Source organism: Fusarium pseudograminearum, chromosome 1 (genome assembly GCF_000303195.2).
Source record: "Fusarium pseudograminearum CS3096 chromosome 1, whole genome shotgun sequence".
In the NCBI taxonomy this organism is placed as follows: Eukaryota; Fungi; Ascomycota; class Sordariomycetes; order Hypocreales; family Nectriaceae; genus Fusarium; species Fusarium pseudograminearum.
This window is the reverse complement of record NC_031951.1, coordinates 3,242,985-3,263,189: the sequence shown is the minus strand read 5'-3', so window position 1 is coordinate 3,263,189 and position 20,205 is coordinate 3,242,985. Positions and strand designations below refer to the sequence as shown.

General features: G+C 48.2%; 8 protein-coding genes across 8 annotated transcripts; 4 read left to right on the top strand and 4 right to left on the bottom strand.

Moving 5' to 3' along the window:
- Window positions 1-234: 234 nt before the first annotated feature.
- Window positions 235-666, bottom strand: FPSE_08585 (uncharacterized protein; the record flags this gene model as incomplete). Its single annotated transcript, XM_009261703.1, has 2 exons — window positions 235-393; window positions 457-666. The coding sequence occupies 2 exons, from the start codon at window positions 664-666 to the stop codon at window positions 235-237; spliced, it is 369 nt and encodes a 122-aa protein (XP_009259978.1).
- A 2,150-nt stretch (window positions 667-2,816) lies between these two features.
- Window positions 2,817-4,844, top strand: FPSE_08586 (uncharacterized protein; the record flags this gene model as incomplete). The annotated part of the gene is made up of 3 exons (XM_009261704.1): window positions 2,817-4,350; window positions 4,421-4,567; window positions 4,618-4,844. The coding sequence occupies 3 exons, from the start codon at window positions 2,817-2,819 to the stop codon at window positions 4,842-4,844; spliced, it is 1,908 nt and encodes a 635-aa protein (XP_009259979.1).
- A 1,578-nt stretch (window positions 4,845-6,422) lies between these two features.
- On the bottom strand, window positions 6,423-7,137 carry FPSE_08587 (uncharacterized protein; the record flags this gene model as incomplete). Its single annotated transcript, XM_009261705.1, has 3 exons — window positions 6,423-6,657; window positions 6,746-6,885; window positions 7,057-7,137. The coding sequence occupies 3 exons, from the start codon at window positions 7,135-7,137 to the stop codon at window positions 6,423-6,425; spliced, it is 456 nt and encodes a 151-aa protein (XP_009259980.1).
- Window positions 7,138-7,581: 444 nt separating this feature from the next.
- FPSE_08588 (uncharacterized protein) lies at window positions 7,582-8,371 on the top strand (the record flags this gene model as incomplete). The annotated part of the gene is made up of 3 exons (XM_009261706.1): window positions 7,582-7,650; window positions 7,705-7,818; window positions 7,868-8,371. The coding sequence occupies 3 exons, from the start codon at window positions 7,582-7,584 to the stop codon at window positions 8,369-8,371; spliced, it is 687 nt and encodes a 228-aa protein (XP_009259981.1).
- A 167-nt stretch (window positions 8,372-8,538) lies between these two features.
- FPSE_08589 (uncharacterized protein) lies at window positions 8,539-9,633 on the bottom strand (the record flags this gene model as incomplete). The annotated part of the gene is made up of 2 exons (XM_009261707.1): window positions 8,539-9,217; window positions 9,275-9,633. 2 exons carry the CDS (start codon window positions 9,631-9,633, stop codon window positions 8,539-8,541), a joined length of 1,038 nt encoding a protein of 345 aa, XP_009259982.1.
- A 503-nt stretch (window positions 9,634-10,136) lies between these two features.
- Window positions 10,137-11,593, top strand: FPSE_08590 (uncharacterized protein; the record flags this gene model as incomplete). Its single annotated transcript, XM_009261708.1, has 2 exons — window positions 10,137-10,245; window positions 10,296-11,593. The coding sequence occupies 2 exons, from the start codon at window positions 10,137-10,139 to the stop codon at window positions 11,591-11,593; spliced, it is 1,407 nt and encodes a 468-aa protein (XP_009259983.1).
- A 1,305-nt stretch (window positions 11,594-12,898) lies between these two features.
- On the bottom strand, window positions 12,899-13,657 carry FPSE_08591 (uncharacterized protein; the record flags this gene model as incomplete). Its single annotated transcript, XM_009261709.1, has 2 exons — window positions 12,899-13,342; window positions 13,403-13,657. 2 exons carry the CDS (start codon window positions 13,655-13,657, stop codon window positions 12,899-12,901), a joined length of 699 nt encoding a protein of 232 aa, XP_009259984.1.
- A 3,932-nt stretch (window positions 13,658-17,589) lies between these two features.
- Window positions 17,590-20,049, top strand: FPSE_08592 (uncharacterized protein; the record flags this gene model as incomplete). The annotated part of the gene is made up of 6 exons (XM_009261710.1): window positions 17,590-17,714; window positions 17,837-18,855; window positions 18,914-18,941; window positions 18,996-19,174; window positions 19,227-19,730; window positions 19,781-20,049. 6 exons carry the CDS (start codon window positions 17,590-17,592, stop codon window positions 20,047-20,049), a joined length of 2,124 nt encoding a protein of 707 aa, XP_009259985.1.
- Between the last annotated feature and the right edge of the window lie 156 nt (window positions 20,050-20,205).

Below are 20,205 nucleotides of genomic sequence, written 5' to 3'. Positions count from 1 at the left end.
AAACGAAAGGGAAAAAAACGCTGTAACTTGAGATAGTAACTCAACAACAATAAAAACGACGCTGACCACCAGCCGTCCCGGGTTGGTATATACAGACATTATCTTGGCCCCAAAGCATGCATGAAATCAGGATTGATTGCCATGCCGCTGCACCAAGTCACACGACTCGAACTCGTCTTGCTTTCCATACAGGAATATGTCCTGGCCCACCAATCCGAGATCGCGAAACCTTTCTCATGACCAATTTCGGGCTTCTGTTGCTTGATCCGCTTCACGCGCTCGAAGCTGCTCCTGGCTAGCATCTTTCAACGTCTCTGAGCGAGTCTGCTTCTTCTGCGCTGCTAGCTGTGTCTGTAACTTTCCACCCGGCTTCGATGCAGCCTTGGCGCGAGCCTGTGTTTTTATGTCAGTTTATGGGAGGGCTGATCGTTGTTGTTATTTATCTGGGGTACTGACCTCGGCGGCTTCGGCGGCTTTCCTTCGCGCATTCTCTGGATCGTCTGAACCTGAGGCGGCAGTGGCTGATCCACCTCCCAAGGTTCTCGGAGGGCCGCCGACCTGTTTAGGGACCGGTGCTGTGCCGGAAGTCGGAGGAGGCGCGGTACCCAAGACACGGCCGGGCTGTGAGAAAGCCTCGGGCTCTGTCTTACCACAGATGTTACCCATGACTACTAGGTACTTTGTGACGCGGCACAGTGGATGTGAGTTTCTTTGTTCAAATGTTCGCTGATATACAAAGGCCGTATCAATATTTGATCAGTGTGTGATATAGTATTAACTTGGTGATGGTCTGATTTGCAGTAGTCGGATTAAGGTGAGTTAAAGATAGTGTTGTGTGGCGGTGATAGTTGAAAGTTGGAGTTTCTTCGTGCCAAGCTCCGAGGTCAGGACCAGGTTGAGGGGCTGGATCTAGAGCTACCCAAGGCGGAAAGAAGACCTTGGGGGTTGCTGTTAAGGCAGTTGCTTGAAAGTTTTGAGAGCCTTGAAAGCTATATTCTCAAATCGCATCACAATGTAATGGTTTTGTTAATGCAATATGGCCATTTGTATTGTTGAGGTTATTTACGGCTAATTCATGTCGTCTCTCATATGAGATATAGCGCTGCGCCTCAGAGAGCCCATGTGAGCAACGTCATTCGGGTAGTAGTGATTCGTATGGCTCAAGATCACCAATGAATAAACAGGCTGTGGTTAATTGTTTACAAATATAAAGATCCATTACATTTATATCTGATAAACATTCATCATATAAATTATAACTTACATATGGTTTTCATCATGAAGTACATAGGAACGAAGACCTACCCATGTTTACTTGATCCATTCCTTTAGATAAGAGTGGAATTTATACGACTCTTTCGGAGCGTACTCTGTAGATTACTAGTCATGATAAAGAGATTTATCTAGTGAGAGAAATCTATACATAATTTAAAGACTTCAGACTTTGGCCTTGATATATCCAGCTACTTCTGCCAGTAATAACTCACAGTACTGTGAACTGGCAAGGGAAAGTAATAAACATGTGAGAATACAGGGTAGCCAAACTCCAATACAACCTTTTGCCATTGCCAAGTTCCCCAGCGGACACTAGATCAGTGTAGTTGAGCTTGATCTGCACGGTCTATTGGTACATGAAATCCTATGATTTCTTAGATTAACTCCAAGTTTGCTACGGTATGTGGGCAGTTATCTCTGCAAGCATATGTAGTGTCACAACAAGGCACGTGAATTTACAGTAGAGCTAGATATGGACGAAAAAACGTACAGAAGACACAAGACATGAATTACTTGCCACAAAATTAAGCATAATATGCAGGAACGGAGAAACCTCTTTTTTTAACGTTGTATAAACCATCAAATGCAGGAACGGAGCTTTGGCCGGATGGAGGTCATCTGGGGTTGCTGATCTACTGCAAACCAGAGAACAACGTTACGGACCTTATGATCTGGGCTCCAGTCGGAGGGACAGGCCGAGAGACATTGTAGAAAATACTGGAGTGGTGAAAGTGGGCTGACTGGATATGGGTATCTATGTGATGCAGGAACTCATGGTCACTGAACTCATGTACCCAGAGAGGTGAGACTTGGATGTGACTAGCCCCTCACGCAAAGATCAAGTGATTCACTCGCCGTGGCCAGACTCTGCTATATCGGTCTGGATGAAAGAGATCAAGGATGAATACTGAATATCCGACGCTTGCTCACACATACACACCTCTGGGTTGGAGAGAGAGAAACTTTCGACCTTCTCTTCTTTTCTCCTACCCTCTGAAAACCTAGTTATCTGTTTTTCTTAGTGCATAAAATTACTGCAAAAAAGAACGGAAAACACAGCCGATCCTATCCTGTGACTTGGTAGGTTGGCTTGGGTATGAGCCAGCAACCAGAGGACATACATAGTATGCCCGAGATATTCGCGCGCCCATTCGATACCTTCTGATTGGCGACACACAGCAATCTCTAGGGGACCGGCCCCGCTAGAACGTGCCATGGTCCACTGAAGTTCGTTCTCAGAGTGCCGTAGCCTTTAGTGCCCCTCCACCTTCCATGCCTGGTTCTTGAGCCGCCTGGCCATCCGGGTTCTCATTCTCGTCAAACCTCTGAGGCGCGGGTCATTGGCAACATAACATCCCGTCCGGGTATTTGCTGTGACCATCCATTTATCCATCCAAATGACTCTGATGAACGGACATCTTGCCTATAGATCATATCCAGAAGCCTTTATCTGTGCGTGCGTCAAGAAACAACAAAAGTGATCCTCTTCATCGGAACGAGCGATTGCTCTTGTCTTGTGATTTCTAGCAGCCCATGAAACCATGGACCACTCGCACTCGACAGCCTTTGCTGCCCATTACCTCCAGCCAACTTCTTTCGACCCCGAAAAAGTCGACTATGGCTTCGATTCTATGCTTGGCCACGATACCTGCCTGACACATGGGCTCGATTCCCTTGGAACCTGCAACAACACCGAGAACGCTTGTCTCGATCAGCGATGTTTCGATCACTATGGCAAAACTTCTGCTGCCAAGAACGTTCTCGAGATTGGTCTCGATCTAAAAGCCGGCACCGATAAAGCCTCCCATAGAAATGAACAGGCAAACAACCCTCGTCCTTCGAGAGCAAAGACTCGTTCACAATCAAGCATCTCTGCCTCTCCTGTAAAGATGTCTGCTGCCGCAACTAGAGCTTCGGCACATAGGCAAAAGCGGAAGAGACAGTCTGAGCAGTTTCAACACCACCAGCATCAGCAGAATCAGCACCAACACCAGATGGACTATCACCAGACGTCCAATATTCACCAGCACTCGCCCCATTTCCTCCATGGCCAAAACCTACAACATCATATCGAACCCACGGCGGCCCTTCAGACTGTTAACGAGAACTTGCACCACAACTTCCAAATGCCTTTTTTGAATGGTCACCACCCATCGTTTGGCGGCGACCTTCAACAACACGGCGGTGTATTCACACATTCAAGCCCCTATGGTCGCTGGCCACAAGCTGTTGCTCCTTCTTGGGCCAACATGATGAGCCAAGCCACCATTGCTAACTGTATGCAAATGTCGTGGCCAACGCACACTGGCTGTAACGAAGCTGCCTCTGCTGATTGCACTTCTGCATGTGGCGATAACAAGTGCTGGAGTCAATGCGGCGACGGAGATGACCCAGACTGTTGCTTCGATACCTCCTGCGCCGAGATCGACTTCTCTCATGCCGCATGTTGTTTTGAGCCAACATGCGCTGCTCTCGAGCCATGCCTAGATTCTTCGTGCCAGGAGGCTGCCATTCCTTGCAATGATTCGCATTGCGTCGGGACCACGGTTTCCACTACTCCAGCTTCTGTATCTGTCACGACACCCTCAGCCGAGCCAGAGCCCATAGTCAATGCCATCCTCAGTCCGGAGGAGCCAAGCAGCGACGTTTCTTTTGACATTGGTTCGGCCATCGGGCAAAACTTTGGTTTTGCCCATGATCTCGGCCATAGTTTCACAGATGATTTGAATCATCATGATGCAAACCTCAACAGCGACCACGGCGGCTCGGGCTTGAATCAAAATGCAGTTTTTTCCATGTCTTCTCACTCTCCCACACCCAAAACCGAGCTGCCCGACAACCAGTCCATGAATGACGATACTGACTTCACCTGCAAGTGGCTCTGTGAAGATGGTATCCTCTGCTCCAAAACATTTGGGGGCAACAAGGAACTTCAGGATCATTGCAAAAGCGAGCATGTAAAGAACTTGAAGAAGGGCGAGTATGGTTTCTGCTGTACGTGGTACGGTTGTATAAGGCCTGGCCCATTCTCACAGAAGAGCAAGCTAGAGCGACACATGCAGACTCACACCGGGTGTAAGCTACAACCCCCTAGACCGGAATCTCGAATTCGTCTTGAAACATGCACTAACAGCGTCACCCGTAGACAAGCCAGTAAAGTGCGATATCTGTGGCATAATGCTTTCCGCAAAACAATCGCTCGAGCAGCACATGCGCACCCATTCAGGCGAGAAACCATGGAAGTGTGAGCATGAGGGCTGCGGAGCTCGCTTCAAGCAGCAGAGTGCTCTCAGTAAGTTTGTTGATTTTCAGCTCAGTATAGCATGCTAACCCTTTGCCAAGCTATGCACATGCGCACGCACACTGGCGAGAAGCCGTTGATGTGCGAAATTTGTGGGAAGCGGTTTGGTGAATCCTCCAATCTTTCCAAACATCGTCGCACGCACAATGTTCGTGGTAGTCATGTATGCGAGCATTGCGGAAAGGATTTCCATCGCTTGGACCAACTTCGTCGGCATCTGCAAACACATCTTCCAGATGGTAGCCGCAAGAGCAGCAAAAGCTCCTGACATCGTCTTGCCGTGGTGAATTGAAGATGGGCGAACGAGGGATACAAGTCGCACGCGGCGATAAAATCATTTTTGGCGTTTCGAGATTGACATTGGTGTTTGGGTTTGTCTTGAGTTTGGGTCAAGATTCTGCAACGAAAACCGGCGTTCAGGGAACAAGCTGCCCCGGATGAGCGGCACGAAACATATGAGACGAGCGTATGATCCAGATAAAGGTAGATAGATACCCGATGTCATCATGACACAGGAAGCGTAATGAACACATCGTGGTCCTTGTTGGACCCGAACATAGTCACTAACCATCACGGCGTATTTCAACAGGTTGATGTGAGTCGGGAGTCGACGCCGTGTGACCGTAATGGTGTGACAATCCATAAAAAGTCATCTTTGCCATACTCAGGGCTCATATTGGGTTCAGTCGTTCTGTTCCATCTGGTCGGAGAGCCTGGTCGTTGGGTATTGAACGTTAGAGGATGGACGAACTCTATCTCGAGAAGACCCGCATAGAAGTTGGTTGGACGTGTCGTGTTAGGTACTGAGTTGTCATCCTCCCTAATCAGAGACACATATGAACGACGCCAGAGAGTCCAGCCATTAGGCCGCTCAAAGCTGAATACAATTCCGTGGAAAACCGGATTGAACTCTGTCGCCGTTGCGGGGTCTTTTTTAAAAGGCCGATGTGATCGATAGTCCGAGAAGATCCATGTTGAATCAGTTCAGAGTGAAGTCTGTGAATAAGAGACGAAACCGATGATTGAGCCCGGATCCAGAGCGCTGCCTTGGATGGAAAACGATGAAAACTGTCGTGAATAGTGCAGCCAATTTTCATTTACATCGCTTTTGCCTGTTGATGGAAGGATGCCGTTGGGGTTGTGGTGGGGTGACTCCGGTTGAACCGATCTGGCACCCCCTAATAGACCAACCGAAAAAGACCGAGCCGTGAGAAACAATTTTGGTATGGTAACTGGGTCTTTTGGCGTGTTTCCTCGTTCAATTGAAGGATGGATAGAAGAACATTAGATTAAGGGTCTCACAGGGGTTAGAAACTTTCAGCTCTCTCATGACCCTGGCAATTGCGAGTTTATGCCTTGTCAATTACAGGTTCGTAAGGCACCAAAGCTTGTGGGCAGTTTTCCATTCGGAAAGTGCATCCAGGAATGCTGTACAACTCGATAGCAAGCAATAATAGATATGGATACAAAACATCACGATCACTGCTCTCGCGTATCTCAATCTTACAAGGACTTGTTGATCATGACCTCATTTTTGTTTTTTAAGACTGCCTACGGGCAGCCCATTGTGGACATATCCCGTCCCAGATCGAGGCCCAAACCGGGAAATAAGTACAAGTCAGACCGAGATTCCCTGAGCCATGCGATGCAGATTTCGAAGTTTTTTCAAAGAAAAAGCACGCGACGCCCTCCATACCCCGTTTCCCTTCTACCCAGTGTCCGTCACACGCCAAGAACTACCAGCATTTTTAACTTAAGCCTGGATGGATTGTTAGTCGGTTGATCTTGATACGTGGATATTGCCAGGGGAAAGGAACTTGAGATTCCTTCCTTCCACAGCATTTGTTCATCGTACCTTGATGGCGAACTTGCGCTGAGGGAAGTGGACAGTACGCTTCTTGGTCTTCTCGAGCACGCGGGACTTCTCATCGGGTGATAGGCGGCGGCGGATAGCACGGGTCTGCTTGGCTCGGAGATCGAGGGGAGCGTACTTCTTGTTCTTGTAGAACAGACGGAGCTGGGCCCTTTGCTTGGCGTTGATGACGGTCAGGACACGAGCGATCGACTTGCGGATGTCGTGGCTATTCGAAATTGCGTTAGTGGGGCACAACTTTTTGGCGGTCTCCTGCTTCTGTAGCAAGACCACAGCAAAGATGGGAAAATGCTCACATTCTGTTCAGTTTGGAGCCGGAAGAAGCGACCTTCTGAATGCGGAGCTGACCAAGCTCAGTCTTGAGCTCAGCGAGCTGCTTTGTCAAATCATCCTTGGACTTATTCCAGAGCTCTCCAGCCTTGACCTTGCCCGACGACTGCAACCTGTCAGCGATTTGTCCAACCCGTATTGTTCTCTTGCGTGAATTGTGCTATCGAAATCATGGCCGAGACTCGAGTTCAGTTGTGGGATGACGCTCGTGGATTGTGGATTGTGTATATCATGTGTACGCTTGGTCGATGGAATTGGAATGAATGCTCGAAAGGACTCTCTGGCCGCACGAAACGTCGACAATACGCAGTCGACGTCTGCCGTAACAACAAGGGCGTGGAATGTTCGTACTCACCATCTTGAATAGCTTCGAAGTGGTGTGCGAAGTGTGTCGACGAGTGTTTTGGGAAAATATCAGCCTCGACCTGTCACCGTCCGTGTCGCGATAGATCGATTTAGAGAAGTTTGCCGAGAAGGTGCGTTGGAAAATTAGGGCTTGCAAGAACTTGAGGTGGGGAAGGAGCGAGGAATTTGAAATTTTTGATTGGCAGGTGGGCTTGCTAGGTTTTTCCTTCCGATTTCGAATTCGGGGTCGTTCAGAAGCTCACGTGCCAAGGCAGGTGACTGTGTCTTGGCGCTACTGTAGGCGGTGTGGAATTCTGCCATCAATCGGACCAGGTGTCGGCCGGTTGGTCAGTCTGTCGTCAGGGAGTTGATCATGAGCTGGTAGATTGTAGATTAGTCCAAGCTTGCGCAAGCACATCACCACGCAATTACCAGAACATCATATACACTAAGCACAATGTCTGCGCCGTCGGGAACTGGTAGCTGGACCAGTCTTATCCAACAAGCTCGACAACTAGAAAAACAGGTACATCAAACGACATGATGCGCCGAAACACAAGCTGACGTAGTCATAACTTAGACGGACAACTTGTTCCATACGTATTCGCAGTTCGCGGCAGCTCCTAATATCCCACCCAAGCCTACGGAAAAAGAGCGTGAGACGGAAAAGAAACTAGAAGAGTTGTTGGAAAAGGTGCGCACCGATGGTTTGTGTTAACATGTTATTTCCTAACTCCCTTCAGCGCGAGGATGTCATCAGCAAACTCGTCCGACTTCTCGATTCCGAAGCCGCCCTCACCTCATCTGCCATGAAACAGAACAACCTCGCTCTTTTCCAAAAGAAACTCGCCAGTCACAGGAAGGATCTGATCCGCCTACGCTCAAATCTACAAGAAGCCCGCAATCGCGCAAACCTTTTGACCAATGTCCGTTCGGATATTGACCAGTACCGTCAGAACAACCCCGAAGCTGCCGAGGCCGACTATATGTTGCAAGAGCGCAATCGCATAGACAACAGTAACAGCATGGCCGACAACGTGCTTAGCCAGGCATACGCTGTTAACGACAACTTCAACCTGCAGCGCGAAACGTTGGCAAGCATCAACAGGAGGATCACACATGCAGCAAGCCAAGTGCCCGGGATTAACACGCTGATTGGAAGGATATCAGCCAAAAAGAGGAGGGATGGCATTATCATGGGCGGCTTCGTTGCGTTTTGCTTCATTGTCTTCTTCCTCTTTTCGTAAAACTAAACTGGGCGGGACTTGGTTTTTTTTCTTCCGTAAAGGTAATGTTATAGGTGTTTGGGGGTATCAGCGTGTTTGATATTGTACAATACCTAGGCCATGGTGGGTTCATGATGTCTAGCATGTCTAAAGTTACAATCGTCTCTCCTCTACCGGAGGACGTCTAATTACAAGATTTTTGGCACCTCAAGATGTTGTTTACCTGGGTGTTGCTCCTTTGCTGTGGCCGGCAAGGTAGCTTCGTGATCCATCTCGTCCACTAAACGTGAGAGACCCTTGGCAAGGCCCTCTGTCTCGACTGGATGGGCTGTTCCACTGCCTGCCCACCGAACACGGCAGTACTTGTCGACGAGGAAGACGTATCCGACCTTGCTGTTGAGCAGGCCAATGGACTCTCGAATGTCGTCAGTGACACCACGTCGTACCAGGAAGTACTTGTCCCAGTCCTTTTCGGGGAATTGCTTTCGCAGAGATCCCATAAAGAACCGAATCAGCCAGGCCTTTCCAGCATTATCCTCGTAGTTGATATTGACAAGCTGCGTGGTTTCGGCGTGCTGTGCCAACACTTGATGTAACGCCGGGTTTTCCTCCTTGGAAGTAAAAGTCCCGACCTGCTGCTCAGCCCAGCGACTGCTGAAGAAATTGATAACTGTAGCCTTGCCGCTGAGAAGTGGTGTCGTATCGCGCGGGTTTCTGTCCGTCTTTAAGAGGGTTTCGCCGTAAAAGTTGGGGAAGAACAGGGAGAGTTCTGCTTTAAAGAGGCGTGGAGGGGCGATGAAGGATTTACCCTCGTGGTATTGAAGGTTACCCCAGTCTCGGAAATATGGTCGTGATATCTTTGCTGTTCTGTAGACGTGCATTATTAGTATATGCGATATATATTGTTGATAGTGCTGCTCTTACAGCTCCTTTCGCCGTTGTAAGTGCTTATCGTAGTTGACAAAGTCCTCACGACGTTGCTTCAATGAGCGACTATCAATGCCTGTATTCTCTCCAGCCTTGGGCGGTAGAGGCATGCCAATCGGTCGAGGGAGAGGTTTGGGTACGAAGTGGCCCTGTTGTCGTTTTCCATAGCTTCGAGGGGCTTCGATTGGCTTGGCAACAGTTGCTTGAGGATCTAGCGATGCGCCAGCACCTGGCTTTTCAGTCCTCGCTAGCCGAAGAACGGAGGTGGTGAAGGATCGTCGAGATTCGCAGAATAAACATGTTAGAGGTCGACGGGCGAGGCCGGAGAGGGATAGTTCGAGTCGTCGTGACGCCATCATGGCTGGTTGGCGGGGGTGGGAGAGACTTTTGGGGCGGCTCTTCGCTCTTCTCTCTACAACATCAGACCGGGCAGACGTTGGAAAATTATCGACTCCAACAAAAAAAAAAGGCCAAAGTCCGGACCCAGGTCCCCACGTTCAGAACGGGATCAGTGGAGCACAGGGCAATTGCCTGTATCGGCAATGTGGATTTTCGGGGTTCGTGACAGAACCGAGAACGCGGTCAGATCGGGCTTAGTACCTGCCAGTGCCGTCATTCCCCCGGATTGGCGGTTATCCACGGACGGGGCCGATGGAAGCCAGGCTTTCGGCTTAATCAATGCCATGGTATTTACCATCTCCTCTTTCTTATGAGGATGACTTGGTGCTGATATTTGTTATTTTCTTTGATCGTTACTTTCACTTCTCCAGGCCCAATTGTCAGTTACAGAACCATGTTTCTACAGCGAGGATCCCGTGTGTTACAGAAGCAATGGCACGTTGCGAGAGCCATGAGCAACATGGCAATGGGCCCTCGTGCTTCATTGAACGCCTCTTCTCCCAGATGGTTCAGCGAGTCTAGAAGGTTAATGGCTATAAAGCCTGTTGTTTTGGCCGATATTGGTGAAGGTAAGTCTTCCCAGTCAAATCATCCGAGAACCTGACTGACACAAGGACAGGCATCGTCGAATGCGAAGTCATTCAATGGTTCGTCGAACCCGGCGCTCGTGTCGAGGAATTCTCCCCGCTCTGCGAAGTCCAAAGCGATAAAGCGTCTGTGGAAATCACAAGTCGCTTCTCCGGCGTGGTCAAGAAACTACATTACGAAGCAGGCGAGATGGCCAAGGTCGGCAAGCCCTTTGTCGACATTGATATCGAGGGAGAAGCCAAGGCAGAAGACGTCGAAACGATAATTGACCAACCAGGTGACAAGGCGGATGTTCCTCCCCCTCCACCATCAGCACCTACATCATCCAAGACCGAACAAACACAACAACAAACTCCCCAAGCAGTTGAGACACCAGCGAAGGAAAAGGGCAAATGTGCAAGCATCGCTACTCCCGCTGTGCGACATCTTTCCAAGGAGCTCAAAATCGACATCTGCGATGTTGATGGAACAGGAAGAGATGGAAGAGTTATGAAAGAGGACATTTACAGATTTGTCAAGGAGAGAGATGCAAAGGGCAGTGCTCAGCAAATAGCACCAACTCCTACACCTTCACTGCCCCAGAATACGTCGGTGCAAACAGAAACAGTCGCGCCTCTATCCAGCACACAGCTCCAAATGTTCAAGACCATGACACGGTCATTAACCATTCCACATTTCCTCTACGCGGACGAGGTCGACTTTTCAAGTCTCGTGGAACTTCGACAACGTCTGAACCGTGTTCTTGCAAAGAGTCCTTCTGTCGAGGGGCAGCCAAGCAAGCTATCATATCTCCCTTTTATTATCAAGGCTGTTTCGCTGTCACTGAACAAATACCCAATGCTCAACGCCAGAGTGGATGTTGATCCCAAGACTAGCAAGCCCTGCCTGGTCCACCGATCACAACACAACATTGGTGTCGCCATGGACACAGCAGGCGGTCTCGTGGTGCCTGTGATTAAGAACGTTGCATCCCTCAACATCTTGACGATTGCAGCAGAACTGTCAAGACTTCAGGCACTGGCCACTCAGGGCAAACTGAAGCCAGCTGACTTCCAAGGCGGCACCATCACTGTGTCTAATATTGGAAATGTCGGTGGTACATATGTTAGTCCCGTCATTGTGGAGCGCGAAGTGGCTATCCTGGGCATCGGACGTATGCGAACAGTGCCTGCGTTTGACGAGAACGACAACGTGATCAAGAAGCAGATTACCAACTTTAGCTGGAGTGCTGACCACCGAGTTATCGACGGTGCTACTATGGCGCGAGCCGCTGAAGTTGTGAGACAAATAGTGGAGGAGCCGGATCTTATGGTGATGCATCTTAAATAGTTGGAAATGTGTTAAAGTATATAATTTAGATATAAAATTTACAAGTCATGATAAAGAATGAGAATCTGTACATGGAAAGAGAATATGCTGTGCCGTTGTGTTGCATGCTTGGTTTCTACAAGTGACACTTTTACTCACTGAAGCCTCATCACCATTGCGAGACTGCAGGACGAATTACAATTCCAATGCACACAACATGTGCGTAAGACTTTTATTTTCTAAGTTGGATGTGTGGTTGTACAACACCATACGGTACTTGGTTTCAATGCATGTATATCCAACCTCGTGATATGCTCTACATCACAAGTGCCGAAAGGGTATTATCGTGCATGATGACAACACATCAGCTCTGTACTTCCAATTGAAATGCTTGTCCTTGAGGAACTATTCGGGTGGTGCATCATTTGTACGCCCGACTGAGTCATTTTTCATGGATGGAAGAGCTGAGCTGTAGTCAGGCCAGCTGGCTGAGTTGTCATGATGCATGAGCTGGACATTGAATGCATCGGATAATATAATCCCAGTAATGCCCGATGCCAGCGCCAACACTAGACAATATATCGCGAGTCTATGGCAGTATTAGAGTCACTACTAGTAGAGGAGATCATATATCACAAATTAAGTAACAAAGAAACTCTTGAAACATTTGTATTTCTACCGCCATTTGTAGCAGGTGGCAGATAGGTAGTCTATGATAAAAGCTGAAAGTCGTGCCTCGGTAAGAAAAAAAGAATAAGCCTCAAATCTGACCGCTTATCTCTTTCCAAGTTCCTTTCCCCATTTGTACTGTATGTAACCAAACAAAAAAAAAAGATGAAAAATTCCAAGGATGAGAAGGGAATACCTTGCCGTCATCCCTTTTAGCCTATCTGTATCAGCAGCCTCACCTCACCCCGCGCTCTCCGGACCCAGCGACTGCAACTCTGACATTTGCGGGGGGAGGGGCAAGCCATGGGGCATGACCCAAAATCAAGACCGAGACCAAGGTTTAGACAACTGCTACTAAGTTAGAGTTGCTTATCCTTGTCCCCTGCCTGTGCTTGTCTTTGTTGCGCCGCACCGGAGAGCTGTCCGAAAGTGAGGTAGGAACTGAAAAGACTCGTAACGCCGTGTAAAGATCAAGGTATGAACAAATATTAAACTCCTAAATCCAGAATGCAAATAGCCTTGTAACGCTGTGACTCCCTGCTCAATGATAATTTTTGCATAGTATTGGATGGTGGCGGATGTGTTGTGTGGTGTTGTGTCTGGTGAGTGTCGGTAAGTGTTGGTAGGGGTCATGTATATCAGAATGATGTCTTTTTTTTATAGCTTGTCTTGAGACTTGGCCATAGTTTCTAAAACATTGCTCAGGGCTTCTTGCTCGACTACCTCGATAGGTCGGCTGACGTCGATGGTGATAACATCCTTTTCGTCGGCCAAGGGACGCTCCAGGATATCGAATTGGCTGTGTACCATGTTGGCGCCCATGTAGTGGTTTTGTCGTTGTGTGACGCGAGCGAGAAGAAGCTCTTCAGGGGCATCGAGAAAGACAAAGTGGATTTGGATGCGACGATCGTAGTATCCAGCGACACGAATGACGTCGCGGTACTTGCGCTTGAGTGCTGAACAAGTAAGGACGACACCACATGATCCAGCGTTTAAGCGGTTGATGGACTCTTCTCGCAGGGCAGTAAGCCAGTCCCATCGATCCTCGTCAGTAAGAGGGATTCCATTTGCCATCTTTTCAATATTGGCGGTAGGGTGGAACTAGTGGGGGGAGAGCGTGTTAGTAGTGATATGCGACACTGGGAAGAAAATTGTACATACAGCATCGCCCTCGACATAGGGCATACCCAATGACTTGGCCAAATACTCGGCGACAGTGGTCTTTCCACAACCAGCAGGGCCCGTAACCAGCCAGATGTGTTGTTGTCCTTGGGTCTTGTGACCGTTGATGGCGGCCGAGTTGAGAGACGGAGTTGCTGCCGTCATTGGTGACGAAGTTGTGGGTGACAAGGCAATGGATACTGGTTTTGTGGGAGCCTTGATGGGCATTGTTGACGTGGAATTGTAAGTGAGCATTTTGGAATAATCTTTGCAAGAAATCTAAATCGACTTTTGTTTTGTAGTTGAGTTGAGTTAAGAGTGAGTTATGTATGAGTGGTAGGTGTGATTGTTGTTGGGTTGGTCCGAATTTGAGTGGACGGATAGACGCCTTTTTTTTGTAGAATAAATAGCCCCAGAGAATACGCCTATGATCGAATACTGAGTACAGTGGCAGCAGTGATAAAGGCAGGCTACTGAGTAACCAAATGACGTAGTAACAGGCTGTGCAGCAGTTTATGAATAAGTAGCAGATGGACAGGAGTGATTTCCGTTAACCGTTACGAGCAAAGAGTAAGACAGGTTGGGAAAAGAGCCAAAAACCAGTGAAGCAAGCGGGATTGTCAAAAAAGCCACGGGGGGTCAGGACAGATGGGGGGGATCTATATAAGCCTTGGAGTTACAGAGTACAACCTAGTCTAAAAGTCATGGATGGCTGATGTGTGTAGGTATGGATGTTCAAATTCAGGCTCAAGGAGAACCGGGGAGAAGGCCGTGACCGTGGCAGTGGAGGACAGGCACGAAACTTTGGGAAGCCTCCACTGTCGGTTCTTGTTCCATAGGGTGGCGTGGGGGCATTGGGTGTAGTGAAATGGGGCCCGGGGGGTGACAGTCACCCGCTGGGCAAGCTCTGTAAGTGTACTTGAGGGACAAGGGGGCGACGAAGACGGTATTTTGAGGGTGCTTTAATTGGTCGAGGCTAAAGAGTATCCCCTTGTTGACTTGGTTTTATGCCCGGACATTTTTCTTGATTGTAGGGATACCTGCAGTTGTACATTTCCGTTCCTGTTTCGTAGTATTACTGCAACTGGACACTGCCATTATCTTGACTCTTGAGATACAAAAGCATGGCTGTGGACTAATTCTTGTGGATTCACTGTCAGGGGAAAAGACAAGAGATTGGTGAGGAGTAGGGCCCATGACGCTTGTTGTGGAACACGATGATGGATGGTCTCTAGAAAGTCTGAACCCCAAATTCCATCTCATATTCATCCCAGTTCCTAGCCCCCAGACCCTGTCCCTGTCACTCTCCCGTTCGTTCGTACAACGTACCTTTGGAATGGGAATGGTGAGGTCACGAGGCTGCCTCCCTCCTCGCACGTCCTTTCAATCTTCCATATTCTGATCATCGTGACGATGCACGTCACACTTAAAAACCATGCTAGCAATGCATCAAGTCTTGATCCCCAGGGGCGGATCTACGGTATCATGTTTTCTTGGAGGAATACATCCTTGAGCGGAGTTTCCGCTTGATCTATTACTTGCAGACTTGATGGAATTCCTAGCCGTCGAACCGTCAGCGCGCAGTATGTACTCTGTAACCAGTATCAATGATCAGCATCTGTAATTCTCTCAAAGAGGAATTAGACTTATCTTGGATAATTAATCTCTCAAGTCGGTAAAAGTCTATATCTACAAACTGATCAGCACTTATCCGGTCCGACTGAACTGGGCTGGGCTTACGGCTAAAGACTACCCAACTTTACCTGCACTCAAATCCTAGATCTTATCTTGCAACGTCGATGAATCGGACTAAAGATAACGTTGGGCTGCTTGGTGATTGATAATGCAGAATCCTCCGACTGAAGTACTGAGTCGTTGGTCAAATTCTACTGACAGAAAGTTATCCTACGATGATGCTCAACCATCGTGACCCATGCATAACAGACACTGCTACTTTTCTCCTTCGAATGTTCCAATATGGGTCTATTCTAAATATATGATCCGCTAGGACCAGGTCACAATTATCAATGCACTGATACTTTCTGTATGTAATCAATATCTCGTCAATCCTCGTCTCGCTTTGTAAAGGGGGCCCCAGTTGAATGTTCCTGCAATTGTTGCAAATAGGAACTTGGACCAACAGAAAAGAGTAAAGCCGAGGGAGTGCGTATTGACTAGTTTTTGAAGTCCTCAGTAACCTGGACATACATTTAAATTTACTATTGTGTGTTCAAGCCAGGTACAATCTTGCAAGCCCAATCTAGAAATCCAAAAGTTGGATCTGGGTCTAGTCAAGGCACGACGCACTACGGAAGAAAGCCACCAGGAGAGAAGTGCAGTGTTAGTGTAGAGAGGGAGTGTGGAGTACATGGAGGCGTGGGGGCAGGCAGAGAGGTAGGTCATGTGGACTTTGAACTTTTATTAAGCACAGAGCACCAACATAAAATTCAACAGGACTTCATTTCCGATACGAAACAAGAAAGAAGTCAATATACGAGTATCATACTGTAGGGAGATGTGAGTTCTGAGACGGGTCTGATACATCTGCTTCAAGGGAAGATACTGTTACTGCTTGCTTGTATAGGGCTATATCACGAATATTACACAAACAAAGATCACGCATCAGATGTTTGCGCAACATTAATTATCACATAGGCAACCTCTTTTTTTTAACGTTGTATAAACCATCAAACATTGCCAGTTTTGTTATTACACAAACACCGCACTACACAAACTAGGCATGCAATCGGGGCAACCAAAAGCTTTCCCCGGGACAAACGGACTTGATTTTGACTTGACTTGGAGTCTTGGACCTCGATCCATGTCACCCCAACCTTTTCCCCCCAGGCGTCCCGCCCTGTCGGGTTGCTAGATTAGATTCCGAAGGGCTGGCTCGGTTGGCGACACCGGTTGCTCTACCGATACTGCTTGCTTCCAATCCAAGGCTTGGCCAGACACCATGTATGTACGATCCTTCAACGCCACACCGCTTTGAAGCAGCTGCATATTTTTTATGTTGCCTTTATTGCCTCGACAGTTTGATACGTGACATGGCTGCATTATTAAACTAGTATAGACCTGGGGTAGTGTCCTATGGGTGTGTAAATCGGCTTGCTTGTCGGTTCGGCTCGCTTCCTTTCAATCAACAACTCACGAATAACATTTCACGTCGGTTGATTTAGTTACCGGCATGAACTTTGATAGAAGTATTCGTTGATAATATTAGACGCGCTGGCTTGTGGTAAACCTTTTTCATACTGTATAGCAACTTGTAATTTGCGTGTTTCTCTATAGGGTATTTGGTCTGCAAGTGATGTGGAGCAAGCAATGGTAGTTCCTGATGAGATTGTTGCAATATTTTTGACTGGTGTTGGGAACTATGGATTGTAGGAGACTACTAAGCTAAGTGATTCCGGAGTGATCAATGTGAGTAGGTATTGCAGTAAATAGACAAGACGTATGTCGATATTATCTTCTGTTGATTAGGTTCACTTTTCCATTTCAGCAGTAGAATCGGGGCTTGGCATTAGTTAATAAATCATTCTAACGACATTATCGATTTAATTTCAAGAATATAGATCAGGATCAATACATAATCTAACATGACTGAGCAATTCCCCATCATGATTTTGTTAACATCTCGGGCGAAAGATGCCATGTGTCTATCATTCCCTATTTGACACCATGTGTGACTGGAGAAGTGCAGTCAAATATTACACACGAGATCATAAATTACTATAAAACAGCGCATGCATCAAATTGAGGCCCATAGCCAACATATCATATGGAGACTTATTATTCCTGATATTCGAGCAGAAAATAGGAACCCCAATTTACATCTCTTGAACCCCTCACTCATGGTGTCATGATGGGCATTTGTGCACAGCTCACTAGCCGCTATAGGAAAGAAGCTTTGCACCTTTTGTTTGCTGCCTTGACACGTTTAGGAAGCTGTGTTTGACCCCCAGAGAACAAAGATCCATTGGCCGACGTGACCCAAAAACGTCAAACAGAAGCCACGCATGCTTCCTCTCAACTCAATCTCACCGTCTCTTGTTCTTCAAAGATTGCCTTCTCTGAGAACTGCAGCTTTGAGACACTCTCCCTTAACACGACGGTCAATTCCTCGCTCTACAACGTCCTTCAACCGTCAGAGCCTTCATAGGTTTTCCACCTCCATCGTCGCCATGAACTCCAACGAGCTGGTCCACTACCTCGCCGACAAGCCCCCGTCGGTGGTCAGGCTCGAGATTGAGAAGCACTTTGAGGTTCTAAACGACAAGCAGAGACGTTATGCTCACTTTATCAGCAAGTAAGTTTTGTTTTTGTTTCTCGGCATTGTATAAGTCGTCGTCGAGCTTGGCCAGCCTGAAATGAGGGGCAACTCATGCTTGCTTATGAGAGAGGGGTCGTGCGGCTAACACATCATCATAGAGCTGCTTTCGCCGGCACCAGAATTGTCCTTCGACAGATCTCCCCAGAGTCTGAGCCCATCTTTGACTTGATCCTGTCGCTGCACAAGTCTGCAAATGGCGACTGGAACGCCCTGGCCAAGAAGGCTGGCGTTGAGGAGGAAGAGGCCACCCGCTTCCTCGAGTATGCCGCCATGTTCCTCGGCAACAATGGAAACTACAAGAGCTTTGGTGATTCCAAGTTTATTCCCCGCTGCTCCGAGAAGACTGTTGCTGCCCTGGCTGCCACTTCTCCCGAAGCCAACAAGTTTTATGAGGCTACAAAGGGTGGTATCTTCAGCTCTGACAACCCTGCCATGATGCACCTGGGCTACCCAGATGATGGCCACATGACTACTTACTACCCTGAGTCCTCCCACATCACCAAGGACGACATCAAGGCTGTCTCTGACTGGATGGAGTCCAAGGGTCTTCTCCCCGAAAACAACCGTCTTCGAAAGACCTCTGATGGCAACTTTGAGATTCTAATCGCCTCGGCTGTCAAGGAAATCCCCAGCAAGGGAGGTGATATTGGCAAAGAGACCGAGTTCACTGTGGAAGACGGATCTCTCAAGGGCAAGACTATCAAGCTAGTCTACGGTGACTACGCAGAGGAGATGAAGAACATCACTGCATTCATCAACGGCGCCGCCGAGAACGCAGAGAATGACACCCAGAAGAAGATGCACGAGGCTTACAGCAAGTCTTTCGAGTCCGGTTCTCTAGAGGATTTCAAGGACAGCCAAAGATACTGGATCAAGGACAAGGGTCCCATGATCGAGTCCAACATTGGTTTCATCGAGACGTACCGAGACCCTGCTGGTATCCGCGGAGAGTGGGAAGGTTTCGCCTCCATGGTCAACCTTGAGCGAACTCGCGCCTTTGGTGAGCTCGTGGAAAAGGCACCTAAGCTTATTCCCCTCTTGCCTTGGGGCACTGAGTTTGAGAAGGACAAGTTCTTGTCTCCCGACTTCACTTCTCTCGAGGTTATGACCTTTGCTGGTAAGTAGTAACAGCCACTGCCTCATTACATGTCTGATGATGCTAACATTGGATAAAGGTTCTGGAATTCCTGCTGGAATCAACATGTGGGTTTTGTCATCATGAATTAGGGTGAAACGTTGATTGCTAATGACCTACAGCCCCAACTACGATGATATCCGTCAGACCGAGGGTTTCAAGAACGTGTCACTTGGAAACGTTCTGAGCGCCAAGGCTCCCGATGAGAAGATTCCTTTCATCCGTGATGAGGATCTTGAGGTTTACAAGAAGCAGCGCGATGCTTCATTCGAGGTCCAGGTCGGTCTACACGAGCTTACTGGTACGTAATGGACCCCAACACGCATTTAACTATCGTCACTCATACGTAATAGGTCACGGCTGTGGTAAGCTTCTCCAGGAGACATCACCAGGTACCTTCAACTTCGACAAGGAGAACCCTCCCGTCAGCCCTGTCGACAACAAGCCCATCACAACTTGGTACAAGCCTGGTCAGACATGGGGCTCAGTTTTCGGCAGCATTGCTGCCTCATACGAGGAGTGCCGTGCTGAACTTGTTGCCATGCACCTGAGCTGCGAGTTTCCTGTCCTCAAGATCTTTGGCTTCGGCAACGGCTCTGAAGACATCAACGGCGAGGCTGGCGACGTCTTGTTCGCCTCCTATTTGTCCATGGCCCGAGCTGGACTTGCTTCACTTGAGATGTGGGACCCCAAGAGCCAAAAATGGGGACAGGCTCACAGCCAGGCCCGCTTCTCTATTCTCAAGTGCTTCCTCGAGGCCGAGGACGACTTCTGCAAGCTCGACTACAAGCAGGATGACCTTTCTGACTTGACCATCAAGCTTGATCGCTCCAAGATTCTCACGGCTGGCCGAGATGGTAAGAACTCGCCCCTGAATATGTGAACAACAAGCTAACCAGTATGCCAGCCGTTGCCAAGTATCTCCAGAAGCTTCACATCTACAAGTCGACTGCTGATGTCAAGACTGGTACTGACTTTTACGTCCACATGACAACCGTCGACCCCGACTTTTGGGGTAAGAAGGTTCGCGACATTGTTCTCAAGAACAAGCAGCCTCGCAAGGTCTTTGTCCAGGCCAATACCTCCTTGGATGGGTCATCTGGAAAGGTTTCCATCAAGCACTACGAACCCTCATTGACTGGCATGGTCCAGAGTTGGGTGGATCGCGCCTTGTAAAACTGAAAAAGATTCACAAAGACGACGATCATCTTGGGTCTGTAAGCTGTACATTAGAAGAACAGATGAAATAGATAAGATGATGGTTGATATCACTATCAAGACCCAAGCCGGATCTACTAAATCAGTTGGCATGTCAATAATACAATCCACACA